The sequence below is a fragment of the Budorcas taxicolor genome, chromosome 13, assembly GCF_023091745.1.
Source record: "Budorcas taxicolor isolate Tak-1 chromosome 13, Takin1.1, whole genome shotgun sequence".
NCBI lineage: Eukaryota > Metazoa > Chordata > Mammalia > Artiodactyla > Bovidae > Budorcas > Budorcas taxicolor.
In genome coordinates, this window is record NC_068922.1 from 39878559 (window position 1) to 39905018 (window position 26460).

General features: G+C 42.4%; 1 protein-coding gene across 5 annotated transcripts in view; it reads right to left on the minus strand.

Moving 5' to 3' along the window:
• RALGAPA2 (Ral GTPase activating protein catalytic subunit alpha 2) overlaps nucleotides 1–26460 on the minus strand; it is a 270985-nt gene that overhangs the window by 143028 nt on the left and 101497 nt on the right. For all 5 annotated transcript variants that reach the window (XM_052650406.1, XM_052650407.1, XM_052650409.1 and 2 more), the window contains 7 exons: nucleotides 26166–26294; nucleotides 24374–24471; nucleotides 19036–19126; nucleotides 17626–17802; nucleotides 5975–6168; nucleotides 4950–5048; nucleotides 4563–4718 (listed from right to left, as the gene is read on the minus strand). In XM_052650406.1, the coding sequence (XP_052506366.1) occupies nucleotides 4563–4718; nucleotides 4950–5048; nucleotides 5975–6168; nucleotides 17626–17802; nucleotides 19036–19126; nucleotides 24374–24471; nucleotides 26166–26294 (944 nt within the window). The remainder of the gene's footprint in view (nucleotides 1–4562; nucleotides 4719–4949; nucleotides 5049–5974; nucleotides 6169–17625; nucleotides 17803–19035; nucleotides 19127–24373; nucleotides 24472–26165; nucleotides 26295–26460) is intronic.

Genomic DNA, 26460 nt, shown 5'->3' on the forward strand with positions numbered 1-26460 from the left:
ATCCCCTGGAGGAGGGCATGGACACCCATTCTAGTATTCTTGCCTGGAGAACCCCATGGACAAAGGAGCCTGGTGGGCTATAGTCCATGGGGGTGCAAAGAGTTGGACACAACTGAAGCAACTGAGCACACACACACAATAATGCAACATCACAGATGAAAATGACAAAGACTCTCATTTCCCAAAATTTCTGTATGCAAATTTGCAACCATAATTGCACTGATGTAAGCTCCACATTTAAAGGCGAATTTAACTTTGATGTATTTAACAGACAAATTGCATTAAGACCTTCAATCTGTAAGTCATTGTTAAAGAATAGTTTACTTAAATTTTAAGCAAAGAAAACTTTCCAGTCTTTGATATATGTTCTTAGAAACATAAAAATAACATTCCTTTCCTCAGCTGTCCTTTTCCATTTCACACATATTGATCTGTCCATATGTTTTAAATAATGATGAAATTAATAGGAACTGTTTTTAATAAATCCAAACCCTAGCTCCTTTCATGTCCACATATTCAGAGGGGAAGACTGAGGTGAAAAAGCTGCTTAAGTATTAGGACAAACGAAGCAGAACTGGGAATAGCTTTGGAAGAGAAGCTGGTGAGGAACCGGGTGGGAGCAAGGGAGGGTATTGCAGGCCGGGATGGGAGGAGGGGTCCAAGGCAGGAGGACTCTGAGTGGCGGCAGGACTGAGGACAAAGCCCAGGTGAGACAAGACAGGAGGAGGGACGCGGTTGAGGCCTGTTTGTTTGCCCAGCATGTGTGGCGTTGAATCCACAGGAGAGACAGACCCTGCTGAATAAGCCAGGCTTCCCGAGAGCTCTCACAGCTCTTCTTATGTGTGGCATTGGGCAAATGCCCTCAATATCTTTTGAGCCTCAACTATTTATACAGCGGGTCATGATATTTGTCTAACTGAACTGCAGAGAAGAATCGATGGACAACATCACGAGTTCCCAGCCCTGGGTCTGGTACTGCAGTCAGTGGTACAGAGATGGCGACCCTCCGCCTCCCCCAGCCCAGACACAGAGCAGCAGGCCGGAGGGAAGCCAGCGAGAAGACCCCCTGCACAACCAGTCCAGGCAGTCCCAGAGCCTTCCTGACTCTTACTCATAATGTATAGTTATTTTCGAAAGTCTTCACCATCTTAATTACTTTCTAAATCAGCAACAGGATCCATTTTTTTCTTAAAAATTCATAGTCAAGGAAAAATAAAGCTATTTCAAAGCATTTTCTCCATCACACCAATAAACCATAAATTCCCTCTACACACATCTGACTGTGGGACATGTCACTCAATAAGGTCTTGGTTTTATTGACAAAACTGTTGAGTAACTGGTCCAAACAATATTAAAAGCAGTTGGTTTGGAGTGTGCTACATTTTGAATTCTGGCTGTTTGGTATATGTATTCTGATTACTTTTTTTGAATACAGAAATGACTATATTTATTTACGTAACTAATTTGCTATTATATTAGATGAAACTGCTACTTTATATGGCTGTAACATAGAACATCATCAGAGAGATATTTTACAATTTTTTTTAACAAAAAGAAATCTACCATTTCTGTAAGTGCTCTTATGTTTGAAAAAAAAGATTTTTTAACATTTTAGATCTTATTTATAATTGCACACTTTCTAAGTCACTACTGACATGGTTTTGCTACTCTCCGATATGGGAAAGCATCTGTAACTTGGGCCAGACCATAGCACCAAGCTCCCCAGGCAACTGGGTCTCCCAGGAACTTCCAAAGCTCTGTTTGGCAGGTGAACCACCATCGTGCAGACAAGAGTGCCACCCAGAGGTAAGAGGAAGAAATTGACCTTGGATTTTATTTGGAAGACAAAACTAACCTGTTAAAAATCTAAAAATGATTAGCTAGTACTTATTTCATTAAAAACTAAGGAATATTTTCTTACAAGGTTCTCTCTGCAAGAAAGAAGCTGTCCAGTGCCAGGCTACATAAAAGCATAGCACTTTGAAAACTCTTTCAAGACAGAAAGTCCAAGTCACAGGTGCGCAGTTAGTCAATTAAGAAATTGAATTTAACTGTATTCTTTATAGTACATGCTTTCTTTGCTTTTTATAATTAATATAGCATGTGTTTCCAGAAGTCACAGAAGTTCTGGAGCAACCACCATGACCTATTTAGACATGTGGACCAAAAGTTAAACTAATTACCGGAGACATTTCTTACTTAAATGAGAAAAGTCTTTCATTAGAAAGCCTTCTGCATAATTTACTTCTGGCAAAGGAATAAAGTTTATTTAGAGTAATTCTGTTTGGCAGACAGTCATCACTTCTCAAACATATACCAATAATTGTTAAGGTTACAGCAAAATAGTCCATTCTATGAAACATAAAAACATGAGCTTCTAAGGGTGGAAACAAAAGGCTGATTATAAAATAGAGATTTACGATATCCCTGTTCTCTCTTAGAAGTCTGGATGGTGGGATTACTACTAGCAGTGGGCCAGCATTTAAGATTTACGTATTTTAAAATGAACTACAAAAGATCAAACCTAACCAAAAATAAGGCATACATTAAAGTGTTAAAATTTTACATAAAAACTTTGAAAACTCTTTTTTCTACTCTGAAAAATCCCATTTTTGAAATAATGCTAGGGGTTCTCAAATGTTATAATATACAGACCTCATCTCATTTTACTGTTTCATTTTTACTCCAACACACTTTAAAATAGAAAGGATTCTAAACACACCTATTTACACCACTTTCTGGAAAACTCATTCTAGAAATACTAAGTATTTACAGCTGACTTCAAATTTATTTGTATTAAATTCTACAAAGAATTCTACAGAGATTGTACAGCTAATTATCATTTCCAGGTAGATGTTTTTCCTGCAAAGCTTAGCAAAATAAGGCTTTAAAGGTACAGGGTTGTTAACTGCACCTTCCTCTCTTGGTTCTGTAACTGAGGGATCTCATTAATATCTGTGAGTTAATTTTCTTTCCTATTTTTACCCTTAATCTTCCACATGCCCTGAGTTGCATCATTCTATAAAACATGCTTTCACCTGCAATGATGGCTGCAACATATCTGAGCAAGGAGTACAAACAAGTCTACTTAAACATCCCTATTTCTACACGCATCTCAGTCCAACCTGCTCCACAGATGTCCACTGCACGCTGCTGGAAACGTAGCGAATATGACAGAGAGAACACAGTAGGACAGTAAGGCTATTACTCTGGGGGAGAAGCTTAATGACTAAAGCTCGAAGAGTTTAGCAGGGAATATTTCACAAGGGTTTTAAACAGGGCCCAAGGCAAGGCTGGCAAATTTGGAGAATGACCTCTTACATGAATCAAAAGGTTTGTGTGTCTGCATCATATATTCAAAGCATCAAATAAAGACAGAAAGGATGGCTACTCGGTAGTTCACAAATGACTCTAGTTCACTGATAAGTATTATCAATTTAAAGGGTAAATTCTGAAACATTCCCAAACCTATAATCAGTCAAGAGGAAGTGAAGTAAAAGTCACTCAGTCATGTCTGACTGTTTGCAACACCATGGACTATGGAATTCTCTAGGCCAAAATACTGGAGTGGGTAGCCTATCCCTTCTCCAGTAGATCTTCCTGACCCAGGACTTGAACCGGGGTCTCCTGCGCTGCAGGCAGATTCTTTACCAACTGAGCCATCAGGGAAGCCCAGTCAAGCTATCAGTCAAGAGGACCTGGTGCTAAAATTAAATGCCTTCACATTTCTTAAACTCTTCCCTTTCCTTTTTGCCCCCGCCAATGCTACCATCTTAGTTCTTGCCATTAAAAAAAAAGAAAAAAAAACTATATTTGTTTAATTACTTCCTCATTAATCTCCAGGCCCAATGTCCTACTCTATCTTAGCACTGTCACATTTCTAAACCCATCCTCCAAGTAAAGTCCAGGACAATCTCAAGCTTCACAAATCAACCATGTCACCTGCTGGCTTGATATTCAGATAGTAAGTCGAGAGTCAGTGGTCCCACCCCCTTCCCTGTCCTCCGCCCACAAGCAGGGGGCTTCTAAAAGGAGGAAGGCCAGAGGCTACAGGCTGGTGACTGGTGGCTCCTTTGGCCCTTCTGTTTCAACTAAACCACCAATCACATTTCTTTAAGAGAAATTAATTCCCCTTCAAGAGATGTCAGAAACCATAATTTAAGGTGAGGTCATTCTCGAGAACATCCTAACTCCTAAAACAGTAGCTTTCGAACATTTTTAAATGACCAAAGTCATTTTCTTCATAACAATATCTAATGTAGAACCCCAGCAAAAAGATGAGTGAGATGAGTATTTCTGAGGCTGACAACAGGCAAGAGATTAGATCACACAGAACTGGACAGGCCACAGAGTAAAATTCAAATTCGGTTGGTGAAATACAGAGTCAGTGGGGAGAAGCAGCAGCCTGGATGAGACACATCGGACTCATTCCTGAAAGGCCACTGGTGCTGCTGCATGTGAAAGACTTGAACTATGGAGAATTTCAACCTTCAGGGGTACTAAGATAAACCCCAATGTCACCTGCAAAAACACGACACGTACAATGGAGGCATCACAGATACCTGGTCCTCGCTGGTCAGTCCCAGGTGCATGACGAGGTAAAAATGCACCAGGAAGTCTGAGTTGGGCAGGACATCCTGGCGCCGGGTCATCATGGAGCAGATCAGCTTATAGGCTTGCAGTTTGCCTTCCTTATAATCGTCAGGCAGCGTCGTCGCCTGCCAAGGAGACGTTCAGAGATTTAATCAACCCCAGATGCAGATGCCTTTTGTCCTTTCATTTACTTCTCAGTTGTCCACAAAGTTGTTTATGGAGATGTGGGAAGCGCTGGCTTGAGTAAGACCCAGCCTGTCTTCAAAACATGCAGTCTTGGGCAATTACATTTTTTAAACTCAATTTCAGAAAGGAAGGGGAAATTACAATAAAGGAATAAACACATATTCACTTGCCTTAAACAGCCATGATGCAAACATTCTGAGCGGTGGGATCAAGGCAGGAGGAGATGGAGAAGACTGGTTATCCAGGCTTATTGCCAGGTTATCCCGTATCTATGATTCGAAACAAGGAGAATTTTAGGCAAGATAATACACGGTTTATCCCAATGACACGTCAATATCGTGCTCCACGGTCAAACAGCTGCTGTCAATTAAATTTCTGTAAGTTGAGTGAAAAGCTACAGCATTTACAAATATTTCTTTTATCATGAGATCTACTGTCTTTTTGAATTGTGTGCTGGTTTTAGATCTAATGCAAAACTAGGGCATTGTTATTCCTTCAATCTTAATGCTTGCAGAGGTCATCCTGAACTTCAAGTGATAAGGAATAGTTTCATGAGTTATACTGTATAAACACAAATCACATTTTTGGAAAAAGAAAAAAGTACTAAAAGGGGGAAAACATATATTGTAAACAAAAAACAACCCTAGGATGAAAATTGTATGTATTCTTTTACAAACAAAGGACAACAGATTGTACTTTTACAAAAATTATCCTCAGAAATAAGATTATATACTAATAATGGCTTTCCATGTGGACGGTGAGGTTAAATTTCTTAGCATTTCTCTACATTCAAATTCTGTACAATAAGACCAGTAGTGCTTTTATAAAAAGAGTAACTACAACTATTGTATAATATCCCATTCTTTGATATCCTATAGTAATAGCTTATTTATGCATTAAATAACTTCTGCTGCTGCTGCTGCTAAGTCGCTTCAGTCGTGTCCGACTCTGTGCGACCCCATAGACCGCAGCCTGCCAGGCTCCCCTGTCCGTGGGATTCTCCAGGCAAGAATACTGGAGTGGGTTGCCATTTATAAAAGTATTTTTTATTTTTTGATCACCAAATGTACTTTGTTTCAGTATCTAAACTCTTGGTCCAGAATGTGTTCAAAAGTTACATGCAACACAGTTTTTAGGTTAAGTGACAAATCAATGTTACCATATTAGAATGAAAGGTAACAATAGCAGGACATACCTTTGCTAGCTTGTACCAGAGTTCATAGAGATAGCCAAACACCCTGGCGTGGATTTTGGGTGACTGGATATTATTCACATCTCCAAGGATCCCCAAGATTCTTCGCCACAACACAGCGGCTGAGTCTGGATGCCAACCAGTGAGGGTCCCCCCAGCAATTATACTGCAGTCATCAGCAAGGCATTCGCTGCTGTCTGTGAGGTAAAACGTGTGTTAACACAATTTTTATTTCATTGTTACAGACTTTTATCTTTAATGCAAATGACCTATGCTTGAACACGTATGCAAATTCAGAGTAAAACAATTGAGATGAGGTGTGAAATGGCTGACAACTTGGAAGGACAGGGAAGTGAGACTGATGAGGAAATGTCAGATGACTCTGATTCTTCCATCTAAAAGGGTGACAACCCAGAGAAGACGAGAGTTCCTAGAGACCCTGAGAAGGTCTTCATAAGCGGTGGAGAGGAAGGAGAACTAGAGCAGGAGGCGGAGGGAGCAGGGTCAGGAGGAAAAGTGGCCAGCACTGCCTCGCGGCGGGAGTGACATCTGTGGTGCCTGACACTGTTAACTCAGGTTTGTGGGATGTATAATTTGCTTATAACAAGTTTTATCCTTCTTGGATTCAAGGAGCTATAAGAAATGTGTATGATCATGTAGCTGTCACATACACCACCTCCATAACTGACTTGAAACTTCCTCTTCATTCCACCAGGGCCCCTATGCAGTCGGTTCCCTCCCCGAACCTCTGTTCCAGACAACCACTGCCATTTCCTATCCTTACAGCATTGCCTTTTCCAGAATGTCAGATAAATGGAGTCCTTTAGTAAGTAACCTTTCCATGTGGTTTCTTTCGCTTAGCATAAGGCATTATTTGAGAGATTCATCCATGGGGTTGTGTATCCACAGGCGTCATAGTTTATCCAATCACCTGATGAAGGACACTGGATAGTTTCTGGTTTTGGTTTGATTAGACCTAAAGCTACAAATGTGTATAGGCTTTTGTGTGAACACATATTTACCCTTCTCATCTATAAGACCAGAATCACAAAATGGTATGTGATATATCTTCTCCTTTAAGTGGACTGCATGTTCCTAAATGCCTCAGAAAGTGTGTCCTCATATGTCTGAAAATCTTGGTTCCCTGACTGGTAAATTCATAGCTTGGCTGGGTATAGAATTCTGTGATGGAAAAGCTTTGCTTGTTTTCCTACAGTTCCCTTTATAATCTTAGATTCAAAAATAATTCTGATAATTGAAACATTCGTGTGAAAAATTTTTGACTCTGGAAAGCTTCAACATATCTGGAACAGGTTGAAAAGATGGGTTCTCTTTTATTTGAAGCTTCAGTAAAGCTAGGAATTGTCCTCTACTTTTATAAATCTATTAGAATTAACCTATTGAATTGTTTTTAATTTTTATGTTGTTTCTATTGCTTTCTTCCCTTTTTCACTCCCAGTATTTCTTCCTCGATCGATCTTGCCTATTTGCCTATTTTATTAATGTTTTTAAAGAGTGCTCTTTGCTTTTTCTATTGCTTTGTAGTACATGTATAGAAGCTGATTTAAAAAAGATACTAACAAACATCCACCACCATGGAGGATCATTCCAGGTGCATGTGCTGTTGGGGTTTTTCAGGTCCAACCACAGAAACGGAAGCACAGTCTATGGATGCGAAGAAGGACCAGAGCCAGCCAGGAGCAGGAGAAGAGTGTGACAAGGAGCACAGGCAAATCCACAGCCGGCTCTAGATGCTTCCTGCACTGTGCCCGAGAGAGCCGCTAACAGCTTTTATGTTTATTACGCAAAGAGCACAAGAGCCTGAAGCAGAAGATTTCATAAGGATGGTACGGGGGTCACAGAAAGGCCTTCCCCAAACCAGAACTGTTTCTTCTTAGAGCGAAACACACCAGTATTTCCCACATCAGTATCATAAATATACTCAGACATCCAGGAATGTGAAGTCAAGTGGGCCTTAGGAAGCATCACCATGAACAAAGCTAGTGGAGGTGACGGAATTCCAGTGGAGCTATTTCAAATCCTGAAGGATGACGCTGTGAAGTGTTGCACTCAATATGCCAGCAAATTTGGAAAACTCAGCAGTGGCCACAGGACTGGAAAAGGTCAGTTTTCATTCTAATCTCTAAGAAAGGCAATGCCAAATAATGCTCAAACTACCACATAATTGCACTCATCTCACACACTAGTAAAGTAATGCTCAAAATACTCCAAGCCAGGCTTCAGCAATACGTGAACTGTGAACTTCCAGATGTTCTAGCTGGTTTTAGAAAAGGCAGAGGAATCCGAGACCAAATTGCCAACATCCGCTGGATCATCGAAAAAGCAAGAGAGTTCCAGAAAAACATCTATTTCTGCTTTATTGACTATGCCAAACCCTTTGACTGTGTGGATCACAATAAACTGTGGAAAATTCTAAAAGAGATGGGAATACCAGACCATCTGACCTGCCTCTTGAAAAACCTATATGCAGGTCAGGAAGCAACAGTTAGAACTGGACATGGAACAACAGACTGGTTCCAAATAGGAAAAGGAGTACGTCAAGGCTGTATATTGTCATCCTGCTTATTTAACTTCTATGCAGAGTACATCATGAGAAACGCTGGGCTGGAAGAAGCATAAGCTGGAATCAAGATTGCCGGGAGAAATATCAATAACCTCAGATATGCAGATGACACCACCCTTATGGCAGAAAGTGAAGAAGAACTAGAGCCTCTTGATGAAAGTGAAAGAGGACAGTGAAAAAGCTGGCTTAAAGCTCAATATTCAAAAAGCTAAGATCATAGCATCTGGTCCCATCACTTCATGGCAAATAGATGGGGAAACAGTAGAAACAGTGGCTGACTTTATTTTTCTGGGCTCCAAAATCACTGCAGATGGTGATTGCAGCCATGAAATTAAAAGATGCTTACTCCTTGGAAGGAAAGTTATGACCAACCTAGACAGCATATTAAAAAGCAGACATTACTTTGCCAACAAAGGTCCGTCTAGTCAAGGCTATGGTTTTTCCAGTGGTCATGTATGGATGTTGAGAGTTGGACTGTGAAGAAAGCTGAGCGCCGAAGAATTGATGCTTTTGAACTGTGGTGTTGGAGAAGACTCTTGAGAGTCTCTTGGACTACAAGGAGATCCAACCAGTCCATCCTAAAGGAGATCAGTCCTGGGTGTTCTTTGGAAGGACTGATGTTGAAGCTGAAACTCCAGTACTTTGGCCACCTGATGTGAAGAGCTAACTCATCTGAAAAGACCCTGATGCTGGGAAAGACTGAGGGTAGGAGGAGAAGGGGACATCAGAGGATAAGATGGTTGGATGGCATCACTGACTCGATGGACATGGGTTTGGGTGGACTCAGGGAGTTGGTGATGGACAGGGAGGCCTGGCGTGCTGCGGTTCATGGGGTTGCAAAGTGTCGGACACGACTGAGCGACTGAACTGAACTGAACTGAAGAGACACGTATAATCCATGCTGGAATCCCACACACTGCACCTGTATAGACAGCAAAGGCCAAATTGTGGACCTTCTGGACTCTCAGACTGACTTTGACAAAACCTCTGGCTCACCCTCCTGATGTTTAGTCTGTCAAATGAGTGCGGTATCAACCATCTGTTGGTCTGAGAAGGTCTGGTGAAGCTTCAACAAACCTTACAAATAAACCTAAGCTCCCAAGTGAACAAACAGCATCATATGGCATGTAGTTTTCTTATGAAGAATGCAATAAGTCTTTAACCCCATAAGGGGTTAAAAAAGAGTCAGGAGATTTGACAACTTAGACTTTTGCTCCATCCCCAAGCATCACCCCAACAACACAGCCATCGGAGGTGGAGATCAGCCTTCAGCCTTCCAGTCATTCTGGGATTTCCCTTGAGTGACAGCTCCAAGTAAACAGAGGTCAGGTACCTTACCACCTGCGTCTCCCTGCAACCTGCCGACGATCCATTCTCTGTTGTGGAAAGATCTCCCTTCCCCACCAAAAATTTATTCCTCAGTGATAAAATTCTAGGTAACATCCTCCATCATATTATCAAAATACAGGGAGTCTTTTCGAGGTATTTGAAACGGCTGCATGCTCAACATTACCATGAAAAAATTTTTTAATGAGTTGAAATGTTTTTGCCCAAAATGATTCCACTTGTGGCATAAGCAGTGGAACAGATGCTGACATTTCACATGTACATGGTTCCTCAGTGAAGCGGCGCTTAATTAAAAATCGGGATTTGAGAGATTTCTGAAAATTTCACGTTCACCTTAAAAATACCAAACAGTTCATTTTCTTTTTCATGAGCAAGCTAGTATGCTAGCCTAAGAGCACCTTTTTATTTCATTCTTACTAAAAATGCTTCAGAGACATTAAATATTTTTTAATTAAAGTAGGAAGTCTTGTAAACAAAATTATATCATCTTTCCCCAAACACATACAGGCACAATACACAATGCTCACATACAGGAGCAATCTGAAGTTTAGAACTTTGCAAATGTACAAAGGATTTTAGTTATGAAATAAGTCTTGGTGATTGGTAAAATGAGGCAGCCAACCAGATGGCGGCTTCACATGGCAGCGGTTTTGCGTAGGTTTGGTGGAGTATAGATGAAGCATGGCCAGTGCTTTGAAAATGCTTTTCCCATTTGAGTTGAAAAGGCACAAAGCCAAAAGCTCAATTGAAACACTTTAATTCTGGGACCAGAAAATTAGGCCTAGACTTTGATGATTAAAAAGTGGAGAAACAGGGGACTTGTCTGGTGATCCAATGGCTCCCAGTGCAGGGAGCCCAGGTTCAATCCCTAGTCAGGGAACTAGATCCCGCATGCCACAACTAAGACCTGGCACAGCCAAATAAATAAATAAATAATTTTCTTTAAAGTGGAGAAACAGCAGGTTGGCACTCTGTTGACCATCACTGTGGCCTTTCTCATCTGCTTCCCAGACATGTAACATTCATTTAAAGATCTCCGAGGTAGTGTCTGCCTGCAATGCGGGAGACCTGGGTTCGATCCCTGGGTCAGGAAGATACGCTGGAGAAGGAAGTGGCAACCCACTCCAGTATTCTCGCCTGGAGAATCCCATGGATGGAGGAGCCTGGTGGGCTACAGTCCACGGGGTCGCAAAGAGTCAGACACGACTGAGCAACTTCACTCAAGGTGAGCAACCAATCTCATGGTGCTTATCATCATGATTTTTCTTCAGAACATTTGATATTTTCAAAACAGATCAAAGACTGATGGAGATTCCAAAAATGTGTCCAGTGACAGACACTGACAAACCATTCTTGCAAAAACAGTTTTGGTGGCAGGTAACAGGGATAATTAAAAGCAGAAGCTATAATTCAAAGCAGAAGTGGTCAAAGGATTTCAGTAACAACGCTGAGAGGCAGGGTTGGGATAAATATACTAACAGAGATTTTGAAACTCAATCATACATATTTTTTACTATCAAAAAAAAGGTTAAAATGTGTTGTTTTTAGCTAAATCAAACAAGAGCCTGCAGCTGAAAGCTGCTGCTACTGCTGCTAAGTCACTTCAATGGTGTCTGACTCTGTGTGACCCCATAGATGGCAGCCCACCAGGCTCCCTGGTCCCTGGGATTCTCCAGGCAAGAGCACTGGAGTGGGTTGCCATTTCCTTCTCCAATGCATGAAAGTGAAAAGTGAAAGTGAAGTCACTCAGTCGTGTGTGAGCCTTAGTGACCCCATGGACTGTGGCCTTCCAGGCTCTTCCATCCATGGGATTTTCCAGGCAAGAGCTGAAAGCTGAGTCATCCCCTAACTGAAGTACTTACTGACTGATCCTCTCCTGTCATGCACTGTCCTGGAGCCAAAAACCAGCTGTGAACAACCAATCACCAATGGCAATCCCATCCCTGAAGTGGGGCAACACCACTGACCTTCCTCCACCAAAGTGAAGTGTTGAAAACCTCTAACTGAATCTTATCTTAAGATGTAGCACTAGACTTCCAGTGGTTGAGAATCCTCTTGCTAATGCAGGAGCTGCTGCTGCTGCTAAATCGCTTCAGTCGTGTCTGACTCTGTGCGACCCCATAGACGGCAGCCCACCAGGCTCCCCCGTCCCTGGGATTCTCCAGGCAAGAACACTGGAGTCGGTTGCCATTACCTTCTCCAATGGGTGAAAGTGAAAACTGAAAGTGAAGTCGCTCAGTTGTGTCCGACTCAGCGACCCCATGGACTGCAGCCTACCAGGCTCCTCTGCCCATGGGATTCTCCAGGAAAGAGTACTGGAGTGGGGTGCCATTGTAGGAGACACAGGTTCAATTCCTGGTCTGGGAGGATCCCACATGCGCAAGGACAACTAAGCCTGTGGCCATAACTACTGAGATTGCACTCTAGACCCTGTGCTCCAGAACAAGAGAAGCCACTGCAATGAGAAACCTGCACGCTGCAAGGAAGAGCAGCCCTCACTCGCTGCAACTAGAGAATGCCTGAGAGCAGCAATGAAGACCCACAGCAGCCAAAAGTGTTTTTTAAAAAAAAGAGAGTATCACCGATCTAATAGGTACCTGGAAAAGAAGCAGCACGGAAGCTGGCCCGTAACCTTCAAGGTTCTGCTAACTCTAAGTTCTTAAAAGTCTCTCTGACAATGAAAAGAAACTTTTATTTACGCTGGAGTTGAATTAATGACAACACTTTCTTACGGTTAGTCGTTTTTTTCATCTCATTTTAAGAAAGTCTTCCCTCCCCCAAGGTCTTAGATTTTTAGAAGATATTTTCTTTCAAAAGTTTTTAAATTTTCCTTTTTACATTTGAGTATTTATCCATTGGAACTCGGCTGCAGGCAGGGTGTGAGGTAGGGATCCTGCCCCCTATTCTGCCCGCTGGCTAAATGTTCTGCATGCTTGACTGGGCAGCCCATCCTTCTCTTGCCAGATCTGGAAGGGTACCTCTTTCATGTACGACGACTCCATGTCCTTATATATCCAGTATGTGTTTTATATTCCATTCTTTTAGTCCATATGTCTATCTCTGTGATTAAAACTCTCTTTAAATAAGTCTCATCACACTTATCCCATTATTTGTCCTTATCAGGACAAATGTCTTATTTTTTCTGGCCTCTCAGTAAGTTCTTCAGTTGGCCCTGGCTATGGCTTAGTCATCTTTTTATTTCTTATAGCATCAAAAGCAGTATTTCTAGACTATAAGCTTATTTGCTAAATAAGAGATGAGGCCAGCAGCAATATCAATACTTAGCTATTGTTGTTCAGTCATTCAGTCGTGTCTGACTCTGTGACCCCACGGACTGCAGCATGCCAGGACTCCTTGTGCTTCACCAGATCCTGGAGTTTGTTCAGACTCATGTCCATTGAGTCAGTGATGCCATTCAACCATCTCATCCTCTGTCATCCCCTTCTCCTCCTACCCTCAATCTTTCCCAGGATCAGGGTCTTTTCCAATGAGTTGGCTCTTCACATCAGATGGCCAAAGTATTGGAGCTTCAGCTTCAATATCAGTTCTTCCAATGAATATTCAGGACTGATTTCCTTTAGGATAGACTGGTTGAATCTCCTTGCTGTCCAAGAGACTCTCAAGAGTCTTCTCCAAGACCACAGTTCAAAAGCATCAATTCTTTGGCACTCAGCCTTCTTTATGGGCCAACTCTCATATCTGTACATGACCACTGGAAAAGCCATAGCTTTGATTATACTGACCTTTGTTGGCAAAGTAATACCTCTGCTTTTTAATATGCTGTCTAGGTTTGTCATAGCTTTTCTATAGAGTTATAAATACCCCCTTCTTGAAAATCATAAGCTCAACTGAACAAGACTTACATGTAAGTCAAGTCTACTTTCTTATTTTTGGTATTCTTGATACTCTGGCATCTGGGGCCTCCCTGGCCAGGAGGGGCTGCCATTCCCATGGCAAACAACATACCAGGGAGTATGATGTTCACGTGTAAACCTCACAATCCCAAACCAGGCATCCTGACCACCTTCCTCTGTCTAGCTCTCACCAACAAGGGGATGCCCTGGTGCCCTCATTACTCCAGGGTCTGGCACCCGGCAGCCTGGGCCAGTGTCTGTGCTTCAGACTCGGCTGAAATGATGTGAACCAGCTGATCCCCAGTCTGCTTAGTCCACCCTGCCTTCCCTTCCCTGCGCAAATGACGATAAAGGATGTTCCCCATGTTTTCCTCTCTCTTCCTACTTACCCACCAACCTGGGTGACCCACCCTCCATGTGCCCTCCTATGGGGCATGCTGTGTCCATATTTGTTTTTTCAAAAATTTCTTATTTATTTTTAGCTGCACTGGGTCTTCATTGGGAACAATGGAGTTTTTCTAGTTAAGCCAAAGTGGGGGCTACTCTCTAGTTGTGGTACACAGGACTTCTCATTGCAGTGGCTTCTCACTGTTGCAGAACACAGGCTCAGTAGTTGTGGCACACAAACTTAGTTGCCCTGCAACATGTGGGATCATCCCAGGTCAAGGATCGAACCTGTGTCCCCTGCATTGCAAGGCAGACTCTTAAACCCTGGACCACCAGGGAAGTCCCCGTGCCCCTATTTCTAAAAACTTCTTCCTTCATGACAGTCACCTCCATGTCTCCATATCTTGCCATACAAATCCCAGACACATTTTGAAGCAGTCCACTATAAATTTAACTGTCATTTCCAGAAAGCATGAAATGATTTAAATAAGAAAGCAAATACAAAACTAAACTGCTAGCCGGCCAATGATAAAGGAATTTAAGATTTTAGAAGCAGTTTACTATTCCAAGCATTTAATAACTGGTAGGTTTATTCAGTGAGAAATGGAGATACATTCAAATTGTTGGACTGCTCGCTTTGCATGTCCTAGAGATCAGGGTAACATGAGTTTTACTTTGTCCATTTACGAAGAAGTTTTTCTCCTAAGAACAGAAAGTTAAATTCAGAACGGTGATAATCCATAAACCTTATCATATTACGGTTTGTCCTTTTCACAGATGACAAGATGAACTATTGAACTGAGTGTACTGATTCTCGATATTAGGATTTCAAAGAAGAGCTGAGTATCTGGAGGAGTTAATCACAGCAGAGAGAGCATCATATGAAATTACCTCACACAAGTGTATTAGACCAAGCGTACCAGGCACACTCTGAGATGGGATCAGAGCTAAGCCTTCCAGAAGGCAGACAAAAGAGGTAATCACACAATTTTCTCTCTTTTCAATAAAAGTAATTAAAGCTAGTCCTCGTTTAGGCGAATTCAGCTTACTGAAAATGCACTAAAGTCTTCAACAGTACCATGATGATGATTCCCCTTGGATAATCTGAATACTGGACCCAAAGAAGCCACTAATTCCACAAGTATATCAATAATTCTCAAACAGTTTGAATGGGGTTGGCAGTTGTAATTTGAACAACAGTGTAGAAGAAAGGGGTGGGCATAACTCTGCAAATGGAGTCAAAACACTCTGGAAGCCAGTTCCAATACTGGGACCTACTTTCCAGTAAGGCGACACAATTTCTCTGGGTCTCAGCTTCTCCACCCCTCAAACAGAATTTGTATAACCTGACCTGCTTACCATAAAAATCAAACAGGATGTCTCAAAGTTCTTTGTAAACTGTTAAATCCTTCGTAAATTTATGATATTATTATTCACAATTATTACATTTATTTTCTATATATAATGATTTCGTATTATATATATTATAGAAAGTATCATTATATATATTATAAAAATGATTTTCATCATTTCTATAATGAAAGAACCACAAATTTGAGAAGCACCAATTACTACCCAATAAGTTATAAAAGTAAGTACAATGGTTTTGCCAAGTGTTTTCTCATTGACTTTACAAGGCTTCTTCCATGGGCAGAGGTGAATATTTAGACCAAAAATGTCCACGATCTCTTAAGGACGGCACATACAGCATTATAAGGCAATGCGTAGTTCATTTACAGTTAACTGGTTTGTTTTTCCAGTCTTAATTAAGATAAACATTAAATGCACATTGAGATCATCCTTCTTGGTCTTATCTATCTCATGGATAAAAATTTTTATCCAACACCATTTTTCTATGTAAAATTTATGAAGGTTTTATGCTACTTTATTAGAAATTTCCCAAAACACAGAGACTGGTTAAAATTTATACTGTAATTTATGAAAACCAGTTTGCTTAGTTAAAAAAAAAAAAGCTAAGTTAAGAGTTTAGCCTTTACTTCTAATTTTAAAGTGATTTTTAGTGGTTTAATACCACTTTTTACTCAACACGTGCTTTGTGGTTTTCTGTTGCGGTTCTCATCAAGGATGTCTATGGACCTGAGAACGTCGTGGGCCAGGAGGGATGTGGCCATGGTGGGCACCTCCCACACTGAGCTCCTCAGAACACTGGCCTCTCCCGACAATTTCTCACCAAAACCAAGCAAAACAAAAACCCAACCTCTCTTGGTGCCCTCCATGTGACAGGCCAGGGAACTGCACCTGAAGTGAAAGAGTTTCACTTTCCCAGGGTCACACGATATGTATGTACGCATGGGCGTGCATATGTGTGTGCACGCATATGAAGAGCTAAATCTGCTCTATACGCTTGACTCAGAGGCTCACTCACTGATTCCGCCAACAACCCTATGATAGGGACTTTTAGTATCTCCACTTTCTTGCCTGTTCTCCAATCCCAGGGACTGAGGAGCCTGTTGGGCTGCCGTCTGTGGGGTCGCACAGAGTCAGACACGACTGAAGTGACTTAGCAGCAGCAGCAGTTATCTCGACTCTACTGTAAAGAGAAACTGAAGGACAGAAAGATTTACCAGCTCAAAGCCACCCACCAACTCCTTGGCAGAGCCTGGATGCAGTCCCAGAAAGTTCGGCTCTATAACTTATTCATGAATCTTAGAACTACGAATACTCAAGGGAAAAATGTTGCAAAAGAAAAAAAAAAACAGAATATGACGACATTTTAAAAAAGTTTAAAACCAAAATTAAATGATATGTTGTTTGAAGAGACAGATACTGTGGTTAACACTGTATAAAGAAGTGGGAATGGTTATTAAAAACCCCAGGAAAACTTAAATAATTGCAAAAAATAAATTAATTAATTTAAAAAAAACTACTGTGGACAGGGTCACAGTATTCACATGAGATGACAAGAGAAGCGAAGGACTTGAGAAGGGGGCCCCCCTATTGGGGGACTCACTGGTGGGGCAGCTATTCTACTTCTTATGCTCAGGGCAGGCTCACTGGTCCATAACATGCGTTACAACTTAACTTGCATGCATCAAAGATTCTACAGCAAAGTTAAAGAAAACAGTACTAGGTAAGTATTCAAATTCTCTAACTTCTCCTGGATTTGTGGCACATGTAAGTTGGAGAAATCACTTTTCTCTGTTTTCAGAGTAAAGCAAATCTGCCATCCCTGGATGGCAAAGCGTTGGCCTAAATATCACCCACCTTCTCCCGTGTTGGACAGCGGGTGTGGGCACGATGGGCTTCCTTCCTGTTCTTCCACTGTTTCAGAACCCTTTGCACGCAGCACACCGAGACTCCGCCGCTGATTATGACCAGGGAGTGGGGGTGGGGGGACTGGGGTGGGCACGCCCATGTGGGAGGGGGCAGCCCCCATCATCACTGTGCTGAAGGATGCCCTAGTGTCCTCACACCTGGGAAACCCTGTGAACGCTGCTGCCTCGTCTCAAGGACACGGTTACCTGTTAGGTTCGAAGCATCCGTGGGCCGGAGCTGTAACCAGTGGCGGGCGTCAGTGTCAGTCACAGTATCCGCAGGCGGGCTCAGATCTGGGTCTTCCTCGCAGGTCTGCCAGTGGCTCAGGGACAGCTCTGCCTCGGTGCTACAGCCCAGAGTGGGGTCACTGCTCACACTGTCACCTGGAATAACGGAAGACACAGTCCTAGATGGCCAAGGGCAGGGCATGAGCACGTCCATGGTCCTGGCACACAAGGACCTAAGCAGCTGCCCCTGGGGACAGGGGCCTGCGTGGGGCCCCTGGTCAACGACACACAGCTTCCAGGTGTGGATGTGAGTTCTCTTTATGGGCCCCGACTCTTCACAGGTCTTAACTGAGTTCCCCTGGTACCCACAAGAGCACATCCTCACACCCTGTACCCTGACTTACTCAACTACGAAACAGGGGTGGCTGGAGGAGGTGGATGGGAATTGATCCCACTACAAACGCAGGTTCATGCTTCCAGGCTGAAGAATCTATGTCTAGACATGAACCTAGGCGAGTCACCGAGGATCACCGGGGGATGACGCGTCCCACCAATAGCGATTCTCCCCCTCTAAGCACTGAAATGTTCTGATATGTCATGGTACAATGATGCTGTCAAAGGCTATGAAGTCCTACCCGGCTATTCAGTCTGACACAGAACCGCCTCCATCGGCCTGCCCCTTATGTCCCCCGTCTGCTGCACATAGGCTCGGGGTGCCCACCCTCTCTGCCTGCAGCCCTCCTGGCTGCCCTTTTGTCAGCCACTGACAGTCCCCCAGCCTTGCTGCTTCTAATCTACTGTCAGGTATTCCCATGCAGAGAACTGACAGCTGCCCCAGTCACCTGCGAGGTTCCTCACTTCGCCTGTCCCGGGACTCTAGAAGGTGGAGCCTAAGAGTTCCTGCTCTGCCCTCCACCAGGAATGACCAAGAAGGAGGGGGCACAGCAGAGGACCTCAGGGAAGCAGAGTATTAGGGCTGCATATCACAGTACCTAACGGTACATCTCAGCATCCCAGTCAAATTTTAAATACTTATACCACTGATGTCAAGGTACTGCAGAAGTTTCGTGTTCCGAACCTGGGGGAACGCCCAAAAGGAAGACCATTCTTCCTTCTGGGCCTGTCTCCTCACCAGCCATCAGCCTTCGTTGTGCTTTTCACCTGGAGAAAGACCCAGGGCTGGAAAGACAATTCTCGAAGGTAACTGGGTAATGTTTAATGTTTGACTGGTACTAACCACCCATCTATCCTGGGATTCCAGGAATAAAAATGTCCCATATCGCAACATCATGTCTTCAGATGATATCATTCGCGTTAGAAAGTCAAAAGGAAACAAAGTCTATCCGTGTTGAAGCTGGAGGAACACAGACCACATCTCCTGGTACTTACTCTTCTGTCTCTCCCTATATTTTCCTTGCATCTGCTGTGAGCCATCTTTCAAATCCAGTTCAATGGGGCTGCTGCTTCTTCGAACTAAGATCTTCAGATAGAAAGAAAGATTGTGGTGGTTACAGAAAAGTTTTAATTTTTACAAGACTGTTAAGTTTCTAGTCCATATGTCTAAAGAAAAAGAAACAAACGAACAGTAAGAATAGTAACAGAAAACTGAATGACGTTCTGAATTGGAAGGATATGGGTTCACTAATTACTGTGACCAAGTTATAAATTACCCAAGATCTGAAACTTAAGGCTTCTGCTTTATCAGTTGGCATCCAATTAACATGGTCTATGGAGGAGAGATGCTAAGCTACATGGAAATGGTTTATGTTGAGGTTCTATTTGCACCTCTGCTTGGGTACACATGCATAATGGATATCATCCTCCAGGAGGTATAAGTCACCAGTGTGTTGGCAGGGAGGGCGTAAACCCCACCCAGACCCATTCAATGCCTCCCTTGTTACAGGTGCAGCAGGCTTCCCTGAGCACTGCTCAGCATTGGACCTTGGGTTAAATATGGGACTAGAACACTGGGAGGCAATCTGCACCCCCTACATTTTACATAACCGGCGTGGAAAGACAAAACGTACACAAATTACACAAAATGATCAGAATGTACATTAGCAAAATATTCAAGTCAACGCTCTCGAAAAGGTATGCAGAAGAAAGTGTTACCTTGATCGGCTCACAGTGACAGGAGAGCTGCTCAACAAGGCTACAGACATGAGGTGGTAGAGAGTAGGCAGGAAGGGGCTCAGGGCAGGAAGCACTGAGAAATCAGCAAGTTCTACGTGCAGGAAAAGAAGCCGATTACAGTAGGCCATGCAGGGCAGTCAGGTGAAGAGGGAGAACGGTAAGAAGGAAACGTGGCCACCTTCTACAAGCGGCACACCTGCCAAGGGGTCTCCAACAACAGGCTTAGGAATTTCACCCCAGTATTGACAAAATGAGCAACCGTATGTTCCAGACAGTAGCTGATTGTGATTAAAAACATAATCAAAATGGTTAAGCTGACTTACTATCTGTGGAATAGAGTTAAGAAGAAAGTTGCTATGGAACTATAATGGTAATTCAGGAATGAGCAGATAAGGCTTTTGATGATAGAAAAGGAGAAGAAAAGATAAATTCTAAAAATGCTGCAGAATGACAGATAGGAGCTTATATAAGTGTTGTCCGTGGGAATGGAACTTAAATTACAAAAGGATATGAATCTGGGGGACCATGAGTAAGACGGTGACGAAGGAAGGGAGGTAGGGAGGAAAGGCAGATGGATGGACAATGGACGGAGGAATTTGAGAAAGTTTCTGATATTTTAATATCCATCTTTGGGCTGAATATCTAAAGAGAATGTACCATAAGTGTGCAACAAAAATCCATGACTGGCAAGATGGAGAACAGAGCCAGAAATGAAGATAGTATATTTAAGGCTCTCCAGCTTAGAGTGTACAAAAACCACGGGATTCAATAAGCCAACTAAAGGAATGAATACTAAATAAGCAAACACATGAAAAGGAGGGACTAAGATGTAAAATTAAAGGATAGAATAATCATTAAGCTAAAGCACATAAGTAGGTCATGAATGAAATATTTAGAAGATTAACAGTATGTAAAAAAATGTTACTCAGCTTTAAAGAAGGATGATATGTATCTAATATTGTTGATGTTGTTTAGTCGCTCAGTCGTGTCTGACTCTTTTGTAACCCCATGGACTGTTGCCCACCAGGCTCCTCTACCCATGGGATTTCTCAGGCGAGAATACTGGAGAGGGTTGCCATTCCCTTCTCTAGGGATCTTCCTGACCCAGGAACTGAATCTGTGTCTAGTACACTGTAGGCAGATTCTTTACCATTGAGCCACCTGGGAAGCATATATTTCAAATATGATAATGGAATATACACAGGCAATCTCCTTAATTGAAAAGCAGATTATAGGCTCTTCTGCTTCTGACTCTCTGGAAGATGAAATACCCTCCAACTATAGAATCTACATAAAAATCTAGGGCTCACAGAAAGTAAAATAAACCCTCAAGGGATCCAGCCCCTCTTCCTACTCCCCCTCAAAGCAAACAGAAATCAGGGCAGTAAAATGGGGCTACCTTGGGCATTAATCTAATATTACCACTGCCAGTGGCAAAAGGAACCAGAGTCCCAAATTAAAGTAGCACTCCCTGTTTTGCGAAACTTCACCACGTCAGAAATTCACGTTTTCTGCAGATTCAGATTAGGCAGCTAGGAACTCATAATGAAAAGTTAGCAAACACCAAAGGAAATTAAAAACCCACCAAGCACAAATCTTAGAAACAACAAACATCAGATTTAGATTCCCCACCCACCCCTCAAGGATTTCAGATAATCAGATAAAGTATTCAAAACTGCAATCTGTGACTAGTTTAAAGGAATAAAAGATGGGAATCACAAAAAAACTATAAGAGATCATGAGAGATTACAAGATATACTTGAAAAGTATTCACCTGAACTTTCAGAAGCAAAACACAAAATTGTTGAACCAAAAAAACTCAATGGGACCATTAAACAGCAGACTATATATGCATAAGAAGAGAATTATTGCGCTGAGTGAAAGACGGATCTGATGAATCACCCAGAACGCACCCACAGAGCCAAGGAGAATGGAATATATGAAAGGGGGCTTAAGAGATACAGAACACAGAATGATAAAGTCTAAATATATTTCTACCCGGAACTCCAGAAGGAAAGGGGAGAGAGAACAAAGAACAGGCAATATTTGATAAACGGATTACCAAGAATTTTCCAGAAGCGATGGAAGAACAATTATTCACAGATGCCTGACACATATAGCATGTCCAGAATAGGGCAAACTGTACCGACCAAGAGAAAATGTGCCTAAATATACTGTAGTGAAACTGGAGGACAAGGACGAAGGACAGTGAGGAACAGCAAACAGGATGGACAGAAGACCTCTCAACAGCAACAACAAAAGACAGAAGATAGCAGAAAGAATAGCTTCCATTAGATGGGGGTGAGGAGGAAATAGGGGAACGACAGAATTAAGGCAGAGAGACAACGCAACCAAAACAAGCCACCAAGGCGACTCAAGAAGCACCAAGACAAAGCCTCACATATCTGGGATGCAGTATCTATGAGAGAGAGGCAGCATTTTCAGAGCAATAAAGGCAAATGAATTCAGTATAGGGGACCCACGATAGGTGGCTATCCATGTAGGGAAAAAAATGAAAGTGGATCCCTAATGCCATTCCATAAACAACAGCTCCAGGCAGATGAAAGACTTAAATGTATAGAACAAAACGGAAACACTTATAAACATAAGGCAAATATTCTTATCCCTTTCAAGTTGATATTTTAAATTTTTCAGGGCTTCCCTGGTGGCTCAGTCATGAAGAATCTGCCTGCTAATGCAGAAGAAATGGGTTGGATCCCTGAACCAGGAAGATCCAACATGCTGCAGAGCCACTAAGCCCATGGATCACCATTACTGAGTCCATGTGCCCTAGAACCGGTTCTCTGGAACAAGAGAAGCCACCGCAGTGAGAAGCCTGTGCACTGCAATTACGGGGTGGCCCCACCCCCCACCATAACTAGATGAAAGCCTCCATGACAATAAAGATCCAGCACAGCCAGAAGCAAACACACAGATGAATTTTTTTTTTAATTTTCATAAAATGTAATAACAAAAAATGATCATCAAAGATAACAAAATTAAGAGCTTCTGTTCATCAAAAGACAACATAGAGAATGTGAAAATATAAGCCACACATTGGAAGAAGAAATTCACCAGAAACATAACCAATATAGGATCCGTATTCAGACTACATTAAGAATTGGTACAAATAAAAAAGACAAATCAACAGGAAAATGGAAAAGACATCAGTAGGCACTCCACAGATGAAACACATATGGCCAACCAACATAAGGAAAGACTTTGTCAGCAACTTAAGAAATGCAAAACAAAATGAGATCCCATTTTCGCCGACTTGACTCCCAAGATTTTAAATCTGACAGTAGTAAGTGTTGGCAGGAATGTGGATGACCAGAAACTTTGTATATACTGCTGGCCAAAACAGAAGTGGTATAACCACTCTGGAGAAAGACACATTCTCTTGTAAAAAAGAGTATCCTTTTTCTCCGGGACACATCAGTTCCACTCTAAGACAACACTGTTGAGAAAATCTTACACATAGATGTTGAAACACATACAAGGATATGCACAGCTTCATTTCTCATTTAAAAAAGGGGGGGTGGAACAAGCTAAACGTCAACAAGAGAGTGGAAAAGTGAACTGTGGTCTACTCACGGTGGAGTATCAAACAGCAGAGAAAGCAGTGAACTAGAGCAACGTGCCACCATGTAAATACATGGTAATGAGTGAACAAAGTAATCATACCACCTTTATAAAGTTTAAAAATGAGGGAAACTAAAGGATGCATTGTTTTAGAGGCACATACATTTCAAGCAAAACTGCAAAGGAAAGCAAAGACACGATCAACACAGAGCTAACATAGAGCTGTTCTCTGAGGGACCAGGATGACGCCCACAAGGCACAACAACAGCTCTGAAGATACTCTGGTTTCTGCGCTGGTGGTGAGTCTCTGGGTGTTTATCTGATTGTTACATACAAATGGAATGTACGTATAAAGCTGGTATATGCCCATTAAAAAAAAATGAAGACGGGGGAACACTCATATCTTCCAGGCAGGGAAGAGTAGAGAGTGACTTTCTGTGTGTATTTTGTATCTTTCTGGGATGTCTGAGTGTTCTATTCATAGATACTACATTAAAAAAAAATGAGTAAATAGGAATTATCTGCATGAATGAGTTAGGGCTACTTTTTAATTTTCTTCTTTAAACTTTTTATTTGTGTTTTAAGAAACCTATAAATGCCATTTTATGTTTTTTTAAAAAGAAAGAAACCATAACAGATTGTTGCAACATCTCATTTATCTGTGAACTTGGGTCAGGTGAAGGCTACAACCTAAAGTGATACCAGGAATAGGGAGTCTGAGCATCTGCTTGACAGGCAAGGATGTCCTTAAAAAGAGAAAGCGCACAGACAGACCAGGTGTGAAATTTTGTTTTCATGCTTACTGCGTTCTATTTTGTAATGTGACTATAATTTTACATAGAAAGTGAGTAAGTCTTTCAAACATCTCAAGGTCACCTGGCCCTAAAACACATCTAAGTGGAAAAAAAATTTTAAAAGATAGTGTCACAGCCACTAATAAATGTGCGTATTGTGCCAGTGATCTGTATGTTTATTTTTAATGACCCATAGATATATTCTGAAAAGATCTTACTGTTATTCCTTCATGCTCTTTCTTCTCATGCCCTTTGGTCTCCTGAGCAGGTCTGGGCTCTGAAGAACTCACATTCTGTGCATTTTCTAGCTTTTGGCCTAGAGATTTGGGGGTGGGGAGGGGGGAAATCAACAACAGAAAGATTTCAGATGGTAACACTGGGAAAAGATTTTTATACACAGGCAATGATTAAATTTAGATATTCTAAGACACGTAAAAACAAGAGTGCAGGGCCCAGCACATGAGCAGCCTATGGATCACGACTGCTCCACAGACCTGGTCTCTGATGAACAGAGAACTTCACTGTCGAGTGTTAATGTTATGCACAGTGAGGGGAAGGAGAGCAACAAGGACCATCTGGGGGCCTTGGAGAAGGGGTCTCAGACCAGAGCTGCCTGAGTCAGCCAGGCTGGGGAAGGGAGGAAGGGAATGGGGAAGGGAGCGTGAGGTGGCTCAGCATTGCTAGTGAGAGAAGCAATCGACAACCAGTGTCCGTAATAGAGAATGGGATATCTCCACCGAGCCTACCACCGTTAATTAAAAAGATCAGATTCTATGCGTAGTCTGGGGCCAATAAATCTTCTTTAAAAAATAAATGAACAAATTCCTAGGAAAAAAAACCCACACAACTTATGCAAATTAAAACAAGAAAAGGAAAATATGAAGTCTTAGAATGATTTAAAAATCTGAATAGTACTTTAAAATCTTCCGACAAGAAAACTCCAGGCAACTGATGGATTCCACCAAATATTTAAAGGAGAAAGATCACAACAATCTTACACAGACTTCTGGAGAACAGAAAATCTTCCAGGTAACACATTTCTCAAATTGTTTTTACTGTGAATTTACTATTTTTCTTTCGAGAGAATTTCTAAGAGGGGCTATACCCTGCTCACTGGATGAGGATGGCATGACCCTGACACTGAGGCCTACAGGATGGCTCGGTTGATTGTTTACCTAACTCATGAAACTAAGTACGTTATGTTCACTGTCACCAGACACACTTAGACATGCATCTTCACCGTAAAACACACTAGTCAATGCTCATAGGTCTAACCACCTGCCTCGCCACCTTTCACCCTGGTTGCTGCTGAAAGCTGCTGGAGAAACTGTGTGGATTAATGCCAGGGGGTGTGCATGCAGGCTCAGTCGCTCAGTCGTGTCCGACTCTGCAACCCTATGGACTGTAGCCCTCAAGGCTCCTCTGTCCATGGGATTTCCCAGGCAAGAATACTGGAGTGGGTCACCATTTCCTCCTCCAGGGGATCTTCCCAACCCAGGGATTGAACCTGGGTCTCCTGCATTGCAGGCAGATTCTTTACCGCTTAGCCACCAGGGAAGCCCATAACGCTAATAATACAAGTTATCATTTTTCAACCTCGGCAGATCTGCACGCTGCTAATAATCTTCACAAGTCTGGTCGGCCATCTACCTCTCATCCTTCAGCCCGTGACCCCTATCCTCCTGGCCTCTGCCCTAACCTGCTGCCGTCCCTCGCCTGGGGTGAACATCCTCCGCCTCCCACCTCCTCAAGCCACTCTGGATTTCTTTTTAGTCCTCAAACATGCTACACTTGAAAAAAGGACACACACACACACACACAATTCAGATAATTAGATTAAAATAAGTAGTGAAAATATTTCATGTGATTCAAGAAATCACATCCTTGCAATCAAACTCTAAAGTAAATTCCCTTGAAATGAATAGAACTAGGATTAAAGTAGAAAGCCCCACGACACGCAGCCTCTCCCCAGCCAGAAGCTCAGGTCTCGCATGAGTAAGATGCTGATACCTGGGGGGGGCTCAGGACACAGCGGCTCGGTGACCTCAGGGCTGCTGCCGCTCCGAACCATCGGCTGCTGCCCCAGGGGCCCAGATTCGGCGGCAGGTGCGTTTTCTGGCTGCAGGTATTCTTCCACTTCTGTGGGCATTAACACAGAACACACGGGGATGGATTTCAAAACGTTTTAAAATAATTTCACTACTTCACTGACTCTAAAAAAATGTCATTTTAGATACTTTTTCCTCACAAAAATTGTGCAGTAGGATTAGCGGCTTTCACATTATAACGTTTTCTACGCTTGTTA